General features: G+C 45.4%; 1 protein-coding gene across 5 annotated transcripts in view; it reads left to right on the forward strand.

Moving 5' to 3' along the window:
* Nucleotides 1-15,708, forward strand: part of TRIM33 (tripartite motif containing 33) — a 157,150-nt gene that overhangs the window by 122,718 nt on the left and 18,724 nt on the right. For all 5 annotated transcript variants that reach the window (XM_068269702.1, XM_068269698.1, XM_068269700.1 and 2 more), the window contains 4 exons: nt 3,379-3,511; nt 4,726-4,789; nt 12,644-12,797; nt 13,132-13,487. In XM_068269702.1, coding sequence (XP_068125803.1) covers nt 3,379-3,511; nt 4,726-4,789; nt 12,644-12,797; nt 13,132-13,487 — 707 coding nt within the window. The remainder of the gene's footprint in view (nt 1-3,378; nt 3,512-4,725; nt 4,790-12,643; nt 12,798-13,131; nt 13,488-15,708) is intronic.

A 15,708-nucleotide genomic window follows, 5' to 3' on the forward strand; every position in this document is an offset into this window, starting at 1 on the left:
TGGTTGAAAAAAGACATACGTCCATCGAGTTCAACCAGTATAAAGTACAACACCAGCCTGCTCCCTCACATATCCCTGTTGATCCAGAGGAAGGCGAAAAAACCCTTACAAGGCATGGTCCAATTAGCCCCTAAAGGGAAAAATTCCTTCCCGACTCCAGATGGCAATCAGATAAAATCCCTGGATCAACATCATTAGGCATTACCTAGTAATTGTAGCCATGGATGTCTTTCAACGCAAGGAAAGCATCTAAGCCCCCTTTAAATGCAGGTATAGAGTTTGCCATAACGACTTCCTGTGGCAATGCATTCCACATCTTAATCACTCTTACTGTAAAGAACCCTTTCCTAAATAAATGGCTAAAACGTTTTCCTCCATGCGCAGATCATGTCCTCTAGTCCTTTGAGAAGGCCTAGGGACAAAAAGCTCATCCGCCAAGCTATTATATTGCCCTCTGATGTATTTATACATGTTAATTAGATCCCCTCTAAGGCGTCTTTTCTCTAGACTAAATAAACCCAGTTTATCTAACCTTTCTCGATAAGTGAGACCTTCCATCCCACGCATCAATTTTGTTGCTCGTCTCTGCACCTGCTCTAAAACTGCAATATCTTTTTTGTAATGTGGTGCCCAGAACTGAATTCCATATTCCAGATGTGGCCTTACTAGAGAGTTAAACAGGGGCAATATTATGCTAGCATCTCGAGTTTTTATTTCCCTTTTAATGCATCCCAAAATTTTGTTAGCTTTAGCTGCAGCTGCTTGGCATTGAGTACGATTATTTAACTTGTTGTCAATGAGTACTCCTAAGTCCTTCTCCAAGTTTAATGTCCCCAACTGTATCCCATTTATTTTGTATGGTGCTAGACCATTAGTACGTCCAAAATGCATGACCTTACATTTGTCAACATTGAATTTCATCTGCCATGTATGTGCCCATATAGCCATTCTATCCAGATCCTGTTGCAATATGACACTATCTTCCTGAGAGTTAATGATTCTGCACAATTTTGTATCATCTGCAAAAATAGCAACATTGCTCACTACTGCATCTACTAGGTCATTAATAAATAAATTGAAGAGCACTGGACCCAGAACAGACCCCTGTGGGACCCCACTGCTAACAGTCTCCCATTTTGAGTATGATCCATTGACCACAACTCTTTGTTTTCTGTCCATTAGCCAGTTCCCTATCCATGAACACAGACTCTTCCCCAGTCCTTGCATCCTCAACTTTTGCACCAGACTTTTGTGGGGAACAGTGTCGAAGGCCTTTGCACCACAATCCTTTGTAAAGGTTGCATTGAGGGAGGCACTTAAGCAATGAGGCCCAGTAAACCGCATTTCCATGTAACCCTGAATATTTATATCAATGTGTTTTTAGTTTTTTTTTTTTACTTTGAAATTTTTATTAGCATGTTGTCTTTTACAAGACTTTAATGGTCAGAAATAGAAGCCCAGCCAGTAGAATGTAATAATGGCGCCCATTAAAACGGGCACTCCAATAGAAAACAATATCGCTTGTTTAACTTTCATCTCCATACAAAATGTATTGATTACAATAACCCATTATTTAACAATCGTTTTTGCACCACAAGCCGCTTCCGTTATTCTTACCTATGTTACAAATTATTGTCTTAGGGTTGCACTGAAATAGCAGTGCAATATGTGGTTTTAGAAATGTACTTTAAATTATATCTAAGTGCACAGATTGTATATTTAAAGACAAATTGGATAAAACGTTTGCACCTTCTACCTGCTCTATAACGTATCTTCTATACAACTGATATTTCCTTCTTGTAGATTGTTTTTCTTTATTGTGAAAGAACAGCACTTTTATAATTCAGTTATCAGTAAATAAGTAAAACTTAACAACCCACCAATCAATTGCCATTTGCTAATAAATTTCAACAAGAGACTTTTTTTTTTTTTAATTTGATCTTTGCTTAATCAAATATTTCCATCAACTATTCTTATTAGTTATGGTGCATAGTGGATAACTCTACACACTGCAGTACAGATTCACTACTAGCTTTGTACAGGTGCTTTAACATGTTGCACTGTATGGTTATCCATCATTTCTTTGCTCTGTCCTGTCTCAACACTAACCCTATAACACTGGAAGGAGACCTCTTGTGCTTTATACTTTAGGGGGAACATTCACAGGTGCTCTTTTGGGCTCATTCATTGGCCTTAATTCACTAAGCTTATCTCCTGTCTTTAATAATGTTTCTATAGTTATCACCATGGTGATAAGGCATGTAGTATTCAGGAAACATTTTACCTCAGGCAAACCTAAAGTTAACTCTTCTGTCTTTAAGTTAACTCTCCAATCCTTAAAATAACTCCAGAGTTAAGACAGGCTGTTAATTAACTGCGTGTGAAAATAACTACAGAGGAGGTAAATTAAATACAGAGGAGGTAACTTAAGGAGTGAAGAGATAAGATAACTCTCTCACTGTGTGGAGGTAAGTTTTCTCTTGCCTTATTATCTCCAGCATGATCTTAGTGAATTGAGGCCTTTGGGGCTTTTTTTAAGCCCCATCTACACGCGTAGATGAGGCCCCGATCCTCCTTATCAATCGAGCCGCTGATGCGGCTCGATTGATAAGATCCGACAGGACGGATCTTGCTTCCGCCGATTCCCTGCTCGCTCCCCGCGAGGGGACAATGGCAGGGAATCGAGCGGAAGATAAGTGGCGCCGGCGGGGACGAGTGGGGAATCGAATCCGGTGAGCGGGGGCGCGGAAGAGGCAATCTGGCGGCTAATTGAGCCGCCGGATCGGAGCCGCATCTACGCGTGTAGATGCGGCTTTACAGTGGGAATCAATTATTAAGGAGCAGTTTATATTCCAACACTCACAATTTATACAAAACAAATGGGCTAGTGAACCGCAATAATATGGTTTAGCAACAGTTAACATGTGAGGACATATGGCTTCACATTGATAATCCCAAACAAAAGTTTGATCTCAACGATTTCCGGACCATGCTAGATGAAATCTACGTCCTGTTTGTGGTCACATTTGTGACAGGATGTAGATCGTTACCACTGATTGTGCTGCTCTGCACCCGCCGCAGCTCACTCCAAGGTGCCAGAGAGCGATGGTACTGAAGTGGTTCAAGGACATCTTTTGCCAAATATTGTAACATTCAAAATACATATGAACATTTCTCCCTGAGTAAAAAGCACTATAAATTACTTTTTTTTTCTATGTCTCTGACACTTGCTTACATCTCATCATGAGAGATTCTAAGTTATTTCTATAATAAAAAATAATTTACTTTGGTGTAATATGGCATCAGCTCTTTGTAATAATTGTCAGTGACAGTGAAGTGTATTCATGTTTTCATGACTTTGTTTCCCTTCTCTTCTAGCTTGAAGATGCTGGCTCAAGTAATTTAGACAATATATTAAGCAGGTACATATCCATGGGACATCAACTCTCACAGCCAACAAGCACTATGAACCCCTCGCCTGGGCCTTCTGCCATGTCACCAGGTTCAACAGGCAAGTACATTTCTCTGTTCTCTGCTCAGAATTAAAGGACAACTGAAGTGAGGGATATGGGGGCTGCCATATTTACTTCCTTTTAAGCAATACCAGTCGCCTGGCTCTCCTGCCATAGACCTCTGATGCTTTCCCACCACTAGTCCCAAAGATTCCATTCTGTCAAATCTCGTTTTAGGCCAAGAATAACCTTTTACTTGCAGTGAAAGAAAGATTCAAGAGGTGGCCAACTGACAAATAGAATTCATTATTTTTTTGTTGTAGCTTCTTCCTACATGTATGGTTGTATATACAGGTATAGTTAAAGAGGAGCTGTCGGCTATACTATCTCAGAAAAAAAAAACACATATATATGTAGATAAATGCTTGCTCTATTTACATAACAAATGTATTGCCCTGTTTTAGTTTTGATTTTAGTGATTTTTCTACAGTACAAATATCATGCTTAGGATTCTCCATTTTAACTGTCTATCTTGAAGTCAATCCTGATGTCATTTCCTCCCCTACTCTTGCCTGCCCTCCTCCCAGTCTTCAGGCACTCTCACCCAGCTCTGCAATAGAAAGTGCATTGTCTCAGCAAGAGAAATATTGTCTAATCAGAGAGGAACAGTGGTGTGGGAGGGGAAAACGGGAGGGAAATAGGCTTCAGCCAGTCAGTCTGCATTAGTTAAGCCTGAGAGAAAAGTAAAGAAGCAAAGAAAGACAATCCAGCATGCCCTACAACTTACTTTGTGTGGCAATGTACTAAATAAAAGTCTGGTAAACTGGGGAATGGTCATTTATCAACAAGGAAAATAGTGATTTTTAACTTTTGGATTGCCTGGTTAGCATCCTTATAAGTTTACCAGCTAAAAATAATTGATTTTTGATTTTATGCCCGACAGTTACAATTTAAGATAAAAATAAGGGTTGCACTTCTGTCTTATGAACAAGGTTTTGTTTCTGAACACATCAGTACATTTCATGAGAAAGCTATCCTACCGAAAGTGAATCATGTATCCCTTTCATAGCAGTTAAAGGGTTAAAATACTGGCAGCTGTTGATGATCATATATGTTCAATCAGCACGTAACATAAAGCACCTTTGCTGTAGCTGGCTGATTTGTAGTGGTTTTGTTTAGTATGATCTGCTCAGAAGTGCTGCCGAAATAGGTGATAGGAAGTAACGCACCTATATAGTGTTTTAATTGTGCTTTTTCTTTTTTTTCTTCTCAGGTTTAACCAATTCCCACACGCCTGTGAGGCCGCCCAGTACATCGAGCACAGGCAGTAGAGGAAGGTGCGTACATAATATGCTCACATTGGGTTTATTAGATTTGATTCTAGGATCAAACAGAATGGTGTTCGACATGGACTTTTGCTTGCTTAACCTCTTGAAGAGCTATTTTAACCCAAAATTGAACTTCATCCTAATTAGTAGCTAATGACGTGCTGTTGCCAAACAGGCAGCACCTCCCTCTGTGCATAGAAAAAGTATTTTAGCCGATCACATTTGTTACTGGCGCAAGCTTATAGATGATTGAACTTTGTAGTGTTTGTTTGGGTTTTTGTTTTTTTTTCATGCCTGCCAGCACTAAAGATGCTGACCTGCAGACTCATAGAAACTCAAACATCATGAACAAATTACTTGACAAGCATCAGTCATTAGTTGATCCATCTTCTATACGTTAACTTGTCACTTTGCTATATCTTGATTTTTTTTTTTCCAGCTATCTTTCGTTAAAGTTGCTCATTTAGCACATGTGTTAAATCCTGACTCAGACACAGATCTGTGCATATGATCTGATACGATAGTTAATTCCCCAAATCTTTCCTTTTTGTGTCAAACATCTTGTTTTAACCTCCTGAGTGATAATCCCGAGCTGAGCTCGGGGTATGTCGCGCAGGAGGAGTTCTCAGGCCCTGGTGGGCCGATTTGCATAATTTTTTTTTGTTACACGCAGCTAGCACTTTGCTAGCTGCGTGTAACTTCCGATCGCCGCCACTACCCGAGGTGCTGCGCAGCCCCCCCAGACCCCTTGCGAAGCCTGGCCAATCAGTGCCAGGCAGCGCTGAGGGGTGGATCGTGACTCCCTCTGACGTCACGACGTCGGTGACGTCATCCCGCCCCATCGCTATGGCGACTGGGGAAGCCTATCAGGAAATCCCGTTCTGAACGGGATTTCCTGCTTACTCTGTTCGCCGAAGGCGATCGGAGTGGGTGGGGGGATGCCGCTGCGCAGCGGCTATCATGTAGCGAGCCCAGGGCTCGCTACATGATTTAAAAAAGAAAAAAATTTTTAAGAAATGCTGCGCTCCCTCCTGGGCGATATAATTGTATCGCCCAGAGGGTTAAAGGTAGAGTCCTAACATCTAGCTGCTAGGTTGATGGATTGAATAAGTGCTGTGTACAGGTTTCTTCTGCTGCTTGCCTTGCTTTCTTATGAGCAGCACTTCAGACTAGTAGGGGGTAGGGCAAAGACTGTACTTTAAGAAAACTGCACACAGCAGCAGCAGAAGCTTGTGTTGGAGGAAGTACATGAATGAGGAGTTTCTGTTCTGGTTAATTTGATAAACTTATAAAGTTACTTTTACACAGCTAGACCTTTGAGGGATGATGGCAAGATTGCATAAATATGTTATCCTGTACATTATTTAAGATTGCTTTCTGTATTTAAAGCTTTAGCTGGCCATACACTGGCCCGATTTGCCGCCGTTTCGACAGCAGATTCGATCACTGGGATCGAATCTGCTGCCAATCGTTCACGCTACACGCCGAATTTCGATCCATTCCGTCCGATCCCGTCGATCGCGCCGTGCGGAAAATAAGTCGATCGCCCGCGGGTAAAGAGCGCTTCGCTAGCGGCGTTCTAGTGCCCGACGACCGACGCAATAGAGCTGCAATACATTACCTGCTCCGCCGGCGCGACTCCCGGGTCTCCGCTCTTCATTCTCCGCTCTGGTCTGGTCTGGTCTCCGGCATGCTTCCCTTCTTCCTGTCCCGGCAGGAAGTTTAAACAGAGGGCGCTCTACCGTTTAAACTTCCCCCATACAGGAAGAAGGGAAGCATGCCGGAGACCAGACCAAAGCGGAGAAGAAGAGCGGAGATCCGGGAGTCGCGCCGGCGGAGCAGGTAATGTATGCGGGATGGGGGGGAAGCGGCGGCAGCACCACCACAGATTGTGAACGGTTTCAGGCTGAAATCGGTTCACAATCTGTTTGCAGTAAAGGTAGCCATACGATCCCTCTCTGATCAGATTCGATCAGATAGGGATCTGTCTGCTGGTCGAATCTGATGGCAAATCGACCAGTGTATGGCTACCTTTAGAGTTAATGCACTTTTAATCATTTTCTTACCACCCCATTTGTGAAAGGATAGCTCTGATGTAAAAGAGAACAAATATAATACCTAGGAAAAATAATGGTTTTAGGTGAGCATAGGGCTAGAGATGGCCTGAACGGTTCCCGGCGAACTTCCATGGTTCGCATTCGCAGAGAACCGCAAATTTTTCCGGAAGTTCGATTCGCCCCCATAGTGCATCATTAGGGTCAACTTTGACCCTCTACATCAGTCAGCAGGCACATTGTAGCCAATCAGGCTACACTCCCTCCTGGGGCACTTCCCCCCCCCCCTCATAAAAGGCAGGCAATGTCAGGCATTGGACTCACTCGTGTGCTTGCAGTAATTAGAGAAGGGAGAGCTGCTGCAGACTCTCATAGGGAAAGCTTAGTTAGGCTCTTGTAGGCTTGTTAGCTTGCTCCTTGCTGATTCTTATTGCTAAAAAAGCACCCCTCAACAGCTCTTTTGCGAGCTAATCTTTTTTTTTTTTGTGTGGCCCATTTGCATTATATACAGCCCTGTCAGTCAGTCGCAGCTGGCCTTTGGTGTAATTCCTATTGTGCCACTGCCAGGCCCAGCACATTCAGTGACTACCTGTGTGTGTGACAGGCAGCTGCAGATTTGTAATCCCATCCCAATCGCTGCACCTGTTCACTGTTTAGTGAACCTACCTACCTACGCGAGCGCACGCATTAATACCACCAGTCATTGCACGTGTGTGTGTGTGTGTGTGTGTGTGTGTGTGTGTGTGTGTGTGTGTGTGTGTGTGTCTACACACAATCTACGTGCGCGCACGCAGTGTGATATTTAATACCACCAGTCACTGTACCTGTTCACGGTATTTGTGTGTGAGACAGGTGCACATTTGTAATACCCATCACTGCATATACCTACCTGTTCAGTGCACCTACCTACCTATGTGAGTGCATGCAGTGGGATATACCACTCCGTGCATACCTGTTGACTGCACCTGTGTGACTGCACATTGTATTAGTTAGGTCAGTGCATACCTTTCACTTCATCACCCCCCCCCCCCCCCCCGATATGGACAAAACGGGTAGAGGCAGACCCAGAGGAAGGCCACTCTGCAGGTCTGTGCGAGATCGTGCTGATGTGATTTCATGCGGCCCTGGACCAAAGTACAGTGCTCAGAAGAAGGCACGTCCCATCAACTCCCAAGATTGTCAGGACATGGTTGACTATTTAACACAGAGCACCTCATCTTCCGCAGCCACCAGCGCTACTACAAGCACCACATCCGCTGCATTTGACACTTCGCAGGACTTATTTGGTAGGGAAATCACTGATGCACAGCCATTACTGTTTCAACAAGATGAAGGTGGTAAGCAAGTTACACCACCTTCATATGTCTGAGTTAGGCGACACTATGGACGTAATGTAGGAGGAGGAGGATGATGAAGTACCTGCTGTTGGTGCAGTTTATGAGGTGTCTGAGGCAAGCGAAGCTGGGCAGGATGGTTATGATGACGATGATACGGATGCCACGTATATTCCCAATAGAGGAGATGAACAAGGGGGACAGTTCAGAGGGGGAGTCAGAGAGGAGTAGGAGGAGACGGAGATGAGTTCCTGAAAGAAGCAGGGGGAGCTAGTTGTCAAACAGCTAGTGGCAGTGTCTGGCGCCATGTATCGCCACCTATGGACAGCCAGCCAACGTGCCCTTCAACGTCAGCTGCTGATGCCACCATAGTGCCATCACCCCAGGGGGGCTCAGCGGTTTGGAAATTTTTTTAATGTGTCTGCCTCAGATCAGAACAATGCCATCTGTTCTCTCTGCCTCCAAAAATGGAGCCGTGGAAAGACCAACACCCACGTAGGGACAACTGCCTTATAAAGGCACATGCAGAAAAAGCACAAACTGCAATGGGAAGAGCACCTGAGCAAAAGCAGCACACAAAAGAAAAGCCACCCTCCTTCTCCTCTTCCTCCTTCAGGTGTAGCATCTTCAGCCGCTTTCTCCCTTGCACATTCACAGCCACGCTCCTCCACTACGCCTCTCACCTTGAGCAGTTCCTGCTCCTCTGCCCACAGCAGCCAGGTGTCTGTGAAGGAAATCTTTGAGCGGAAGAAGCCAATTTCTGCCAGTCACCCCCTTGCCCGGTGTCTGACAGCCGACTTGGCGGAACTGTTAGCTCACCAGCTGTTACCATACCAGCTAGTGGACTCTGAGGCCTTCCGTAAATTTGTGGCCATTGGGACACCGCAGTGGAAGATACCAGGCCACAATTATTTTTCTAAAAAGGCGATACCCAAACTGTACCGTGAAGTTGAGAGGCAAGTGGTGTCATCTCTGGCACACAGCTCTGGTTCAAGGGTCCATCTGACCACGGATGCCTGGTCTGCCAAGCACGGTCAGGGCAGGTACATTACTTACACAGCCCATTGGGTCAACCTGGTGACCGCTGACAAGCGGGGAGTACGTGGCTGTGCAGTGGACCAACTTGTGACGCCTCCACTGCTTGCATGCAGGCTGGCTTTCTGCCACCTTCTCTCCTCCTGCTACATCCTCTTCGCTGTCGTCATCCTCCTCCTCCTTGGCTGAGTGGCAGTTCAACTCTACTGGTGCTGCTATCTCCTCTCCAGCTAGACAGCCCCATCTCCCCAGAGCCTATGCTGCATGCCAGGTACGACGGTGTCACGCCATATTAGACATGTCTTGCCTCAAAGCGGAGAGTCACACTGGACCAGCTCTCCTGGCTGCTCTTAACAAACAGGTGGATCAGTGGCTGACCCCACACCAGCTGGAGATTGGCAACATGGTGTGTGACAACGGCAGCAATCTCCTTTCCGCTTTGAATTTGGGAAAGCTTGCACATGTACCCTGCATGGCACGTGCTGAATCTAGTCATTAAAAGATTTGTGTCAAAGCACCCAGGTTTAAAGGACGTCCTGAAGCAGGCCAGGAAGGTGTGTGGGCATTTCAGGCGGTCTTACACGGCCATGGCACACTTTGCCGATATTCAGCGGAGAAACAAGTTGCCGGTGAGACTCTTGATTTGCGATAACCCAACTCGCTGGAATTCAACCCTCCTTATGTTCTCTCGAGTAGAAGGACACACTCTGGGGAGATGGGGATGTTCTGGCCCAACAACTGGACACTCATGCGAAATGCATGCAGGCTCATGCTGCCGTTTGAGGAGGTGACCAACCTGGTGATTCGCAGTGAAGGCACCATCAGTGACTTGACCCCGTACACTTTCTTCTTGGAGCGTGCCGTGCGTAGAGTGGTGGATCAAGCTGTGGAGGAGTGTGAACAGGAACAGTTACAGGAGGAAGCGTTGTGTGATCAATTCTCATAAGAACCAGATGTTTCCTCAACACCTGCGGCAGCACAGAGGGGGGCGGAGGAAGAGTTGTGTGGGGAAGAGGAGTCAGACTCGGATGATGAGGAAGGTGTTTCTTTGGAGGAGGTGGCGGCGGCAGAAGAACAACCGCAGCAGGCGTCGCAGGGGGCTTGTTCTGCTCAACGTTCCCTTGGTATTGTTTGTGGCTGGGGGGAGGAGGACTTATCTGACGTCATTGAGGAAGAGCAAGAGGTGATGGATAGTACGTCTGGATCCAACTTTGTGCAGATGACGTCTTTCATGCTGTCCAGCCTGTTGAGGGACCCCCGTATAAAAAAACTCAAGGGGGATGAGCTGTACTGGGTGGACATGCTACTAGACCCTCGGTATAGTCACAAAGTGGTGGAGATGTTTCTAAATCGCCAGAAGGCAGAAAGGATGCAGCACATGCAGAACAAGCTGGCAACTGTGCTTTACAATGCGTTTAAGGGTGATGTTACAGCACAACGCAATAAAGGTACCACTGCCAGTAATCCTTCTCCCATGTGCACGCAGGCAAGGACAGGACGCTCCAGCGATCTCATGGTGATGTCGGACATGCGGACTTTCTTTAGTCCAACGCCTCACCTTAGCCCTTCCGGATCCACCCTCCACCAACGCCTGGGCCGGCAGGTAGCCGACTACCTGGCCTTAAGTGTGGATGTAGACACTGTGAGCAGCGATGAACCCTTGGACTACTGGGTGCACAGGCTTGACCTGTGGCCAGAGCTGTCCCGATTTGCCTTCTAACTTCTGTCTTGCCCTGCCTCAAGCGTCCTATCAGAAAGGACCTTCAGCGCAGCTGGAGGCATTGTCACTGAGAAGAGAAGTCGCCTAAGTCACAAAAGTGTTTAGTACCTGACCTTTATCAAAATGAATGAGGCTTGGATCCCGGAGGGCTACTGCCCGCCCTAAGACCAAGTCAGTCACCACACAGCAGCTCTTCCCGCAGGCCGCTTAACTGCCTTCTCCTCCAGCAACAGGGCCCAGGACTCCAGGTGGATTCCTGAATTTTTAAGGCCGCTGCTAGCAGCGGCCGCTATATTAATTTTTCTGGTGCGTGTAAATGCCTGCCTAATTTTTCTGGCTGCACTGCAGCTGCAACAACAAAACAAGAGGCATGTACATGTGCCAATTCCCCTTTGTGATCATTACCTTGCCGCGGTGAAGGGGCTTGCGTATCACAAATGAAGCAATGACCGAGTGTCTCGGGGGTTTGCACACCAAAGATAAAAAGGTCGTTGCTTCATTGTGGACAGATCAAATTTGATCAGCTGGACAGTCACTGTTCTATCATTGAGCTACCACAGCCCGGCGACCATATGGGCTTGAAAACCTCCACGGACTGCACTCTCGCCATGGTGCGCACCAGTCTAGCACGGCCGCCACTACACAAACAGCTGTTTGCAGTGCGTTACACAGTGAGTTTGGTGTGTCAGTGTGAAGCAGTACTCTAATTACACTCCCTGATAAATGTATACACATGCAAGATGTTTTAAAGCACTTTAGGCCTGCAATTTAGCATTCAATGTGATTTCTGCCCTTAAAATGCTGCTTTGCGGCAAATCCAGGTTTTTCCCAGGAACTTTTGGCGTCCATCCCACTCATCCATGCAAAAACTCGGATGTTAGACCCCTTGAAACCTCTCTTCCATCACATTTGTGGCCAGCATAAGTGTTTCTAGTTTTCAAAGTTCGCCTCCCCATTGAAGTCTAATACGGTAATAGAACTGGGTCCGTAAACTGTGTCTAATCAAACTAAGTCAAGAAAAAAATTCATCATTCTATAAATGGTACAAACATAGTCGTCAGGAATGTACAAATAAAGTGCAAACAGAAGATTAAATTTCCACATGTGCAAACAGTTAATTGTTCGATTAGTTGTCATATATTAAAGTCCCAGGTACACTTTAAACATAAAAACCCAACCAAACTGTCTAGCACCAAAGTGTCATGTAAAGTTCTCCCCATTAGCCTCCAAGAAGAAAGTATAAGACATCTTGGCTAAGATTCCTATTACATAAGAACTCCCAAACGGGTAAAGGGGCATGAGCTACCAGAGCCCCCCCAACCCTGAGTTCTATAATTAACGCTCCTCCCAGTCAAACTGGTATTTCTCTTGATATGAGTATCGATCTGTATCCCTGCTCAGGTCTACATGAGTTTCAAATTTGTTAAATGACAGGGCAGAAGTCTTCCAATTAAATGCGATCGCCCAGTGAGCAGCTAAATATATGCAAAGTATAAGCTCCTAAAAGCTCTAGAGACATCAGGAGCAGCTGTGTGTATATATAATAGGACCAGGGCTGGGGAGGAAGACCGTCACAGAGGTTAATTGACTTAAATTTATCCCAAATAGTGGACCAAAAAGTTTAGGCAAAAGGACAGGACCTTTATTTTATTTATTTTTTTGAACTGTGCTACATCTCATCTGTCACCATGCACAATTAATTCATTTTTACAATTTACAGTTGTGGCTCTAGTGGAAGAGCAGTTGATAGAAATTCTTTCAAATCAGATCCAGTCAAGGTGAAGCAGGAACCTGGAACAGAAGACGATGTGTGTAGCTTTTCAGGACCTGTTAAGCAAGAGAAAACTGAAGATGGGAGGAGAAGTGCATGCATGGTAAGTTTTAAGGAAAATGCATACATTAAAGGGTAGCTGAACTGACCTGTTAAATGATTAGCTAATTGTGTATGTGTAGGCCCAAACCTACATAGAATTGGGCTGTATTTTTTTTTGTCATTGTAAGGGTTAAGAATTCATGTATGCAAATGATGCAGTTTACGCATCAGTTTACTTTAAGATCATGATTACTTTAATTGCATATTCAATTGTTATGTAGAATCACCCGCCCGTGCACTGGAGCAGCTGAGAGGTGGTGAATCCAGGGCTATAAGCCTGTGTGAAAGAGACCTTAGATGTATTTGCTTTTAACAGCTTATTTTATTTTTCCTAGCTGAGTAGTCCAGAGAGCAGTCTGACGCCACCACTCACCACCACTCTGCACCTAGAAAGTGATTTGGAAGCCTTGGCCAATCTAGAAAATCATGTAAAGGCTGAGCTTAACAGTACAAGCAAAAGTTGTGAACAATCTGTGCAAGGTACCATCGTTAATGGAAAGTCCCCAGTTCGTAGCTCAGTGCATCGATCGCCTCGAGCAGGAGGTGGAGGTGATGGTACGAACAAAGAAGATGATCCTAACGAAGACTGGTGTGCTGTGTGCCAAAATGGAGGAGACCTCTTATGTTGTGAAAAGTGCCCCAAAGTCTTTCATCTAACGTGTCATGTACCAACACTTCTTAGCTTTCCAAGGTATAGCATTTACAACTTGTGTTCTGAATCAATGTACTTCTCTAACACAATTTAGTTTAATAATACTGCTATAAGAAGGTTCCATTTACGCTTAGATGCGTTTGCAGAAGCAGTTGGTTACACATTTACACATGGTTCTGCCTAACACACCTAACCACCCCCCCCCCCCCCCCCCCCACGAAAAAAAATCCTTATCACTTTCCTGATATGTATTAACACAATCGCTTGGCTCATACTGAGCTTTGGCAGCAGTATGTTGCATGCTTTCGACCAACTTGGAAAATACATTGGTACATTAACCTCCTTGGCGGTAACCCCGTGTGTGACACGGGGTAAGCCGCCGGAGGGTGCCGCTCAGGCCCTGCTGGGCCGATTTACATAATTTTTTTTTTGCTGGACGCAGCTAGCACTTTGCTAGCTGCGCCAGCACCCCGATCGCTGCCGTCGCGCGCCCGATTGCCGCTATCCGGTGCGGCGCCGATTTACATAATTTTTTTTTTGCTGGACGCAGCTAGCACTTTGCTAGCTGCGCCAGCACCCCGATCGCCGCCGTCGCGCGCCCGATTGCCGCTATCCGGTGCGGCGCGCGCCCCCCCCCACAGACCCCTGTGCTGCCTGGCCAATCAGTGCCAGGCAGCGCCAAGGGGTGGATCGGGTCTCCCAATGATTCCGCCCCGTCGCCATGGCGACGGGGGAAGCCCTCCAGGAAATCCCGTTCTTTGAACGGGATTTCCTGATCGCCTATCGCCGGAGGCAATCGGCGGGGCTGGGGGGATGCCGCTGAGCAGCGGCTATCATGTAGCGAGCCCTGGGCTCGCTACATGATTTTAAAAAAAAAAAACGGCTGCGCTGCCCCCTGGCGGTATTTTTCATACCGCCAAGGGGGTTAAAGATGGAAGAGTTGAAGGCTGAGTGATTTAAAGACAATGGCCTCAATTCACTAAGCTTATCTCCTGTCTTTAATAACGTTTCTAGAGTGGTCACCATGGGGATGAGGCATGTAGTATTCAGGAAACATTTTACCTCAGGCAAACCTAAAGTTAACTCTTCTGTCTTTAAGTTAACTCTTCAATCCTTAAAATAACTCCAGAATTCTAAAGTTAAAGACAGGCTGTTTATTTATTGTGCGTGAAAATAACTACAGAGGAGGTAAAATAACTACAGAGGAGGTAACTTCAGAAATGGAGAGATAAGATAACTCTTACTGTGTGGAGGTAAGTTTTCTCTTGCCTTATTATCTCCAGCATGATCTTAGTGAATTGATGCCAATGACAATAAGGCCCTGTTCAGGCTATGTGCGTTCCTAGCCGTTTTTCCAGAACACCTATGGGCAGACTTTGTGCATAGAAACTGCTACTAATGTTTTCTAATGGCCTTGTTCACATGTATGCGTATGAGACGCATACGTTTCTCATCCGCATTGCTGCACGCAGTTCTGTGTGTCACACACAGAAACGGATGCAATGAAAGTCTATGGACGTGTATCAAAAACGCATACTATTGCATTTTTAGCGTACGTTTCCCTCTGCGTTTCCCATTGTTTCCTGTGTGACCCATTCCTTTCAACATGCAAAAAACGCAATAGAAAACGCAAGAAAAACGCATATAAATGCATGCGTTTTTCAACTTGCGTTTTCTTTGCTTTTCTATACGTTCTGCAAACACTGACAGTATGAACAGGTCCTAAGTCACTGCCACTTTAAACTGTTTTCTCTTTAGTAATTGGTTTCAAGGACAATTGACGTGAGAGGTATATGGATGCTGCCATATTTTTTTCCCTTTTAAGCAATACCAATTGCCTGACAGCCCTGCTGATCTATTTGGCTACAGGAGTGTCTGAATCACACACCAGAAACAAGCATGCAGCTAATCCTGTCAGATCTGACAATGTCAGAAACATCTGATCTATTGCATGCTTGTTCAGGGTAAGAGTATTATAGGCAGAGAATCAGCAGGATTCCAGGCAACTAGTATTGCTTAAAGAGGAGCTGTTAGGTATAAGGTCTCAGAGGAAAAAAAACACATATATCAGTAGCTAAAGATTGGCTGTACTTAAATTACATATGCATTTCACTGTCCACGTTTGGATTTCACAGAATTTTTATATAGTATTTGCAGAGAATGGTGCTCCTGACAGCTCATGGCAGGTTTCATGTTTGTCTGTCTCCTTTGAAGCCAAATGTGTCGTCATGTCCTCCCTGCTTCCTGATGATTCAACTCA

The sequence above is a fragment of the Hyperolius riggenbachi genome, chromosome 2 (assembly GCF_040937935.1).
Source record: "Hyperolius riggenbachi isolate aHypRig1 chromosome 2, aHypRig1.pri, whole genome shotgun sequence".
Taxonomy (NCBI): domain Eukaryota; kingdom Metazoa; phylum Chordata; class Amphibia; order Anura; family Hyperoliidae; genus Hyperolius; species Hyperolius riggenbachi.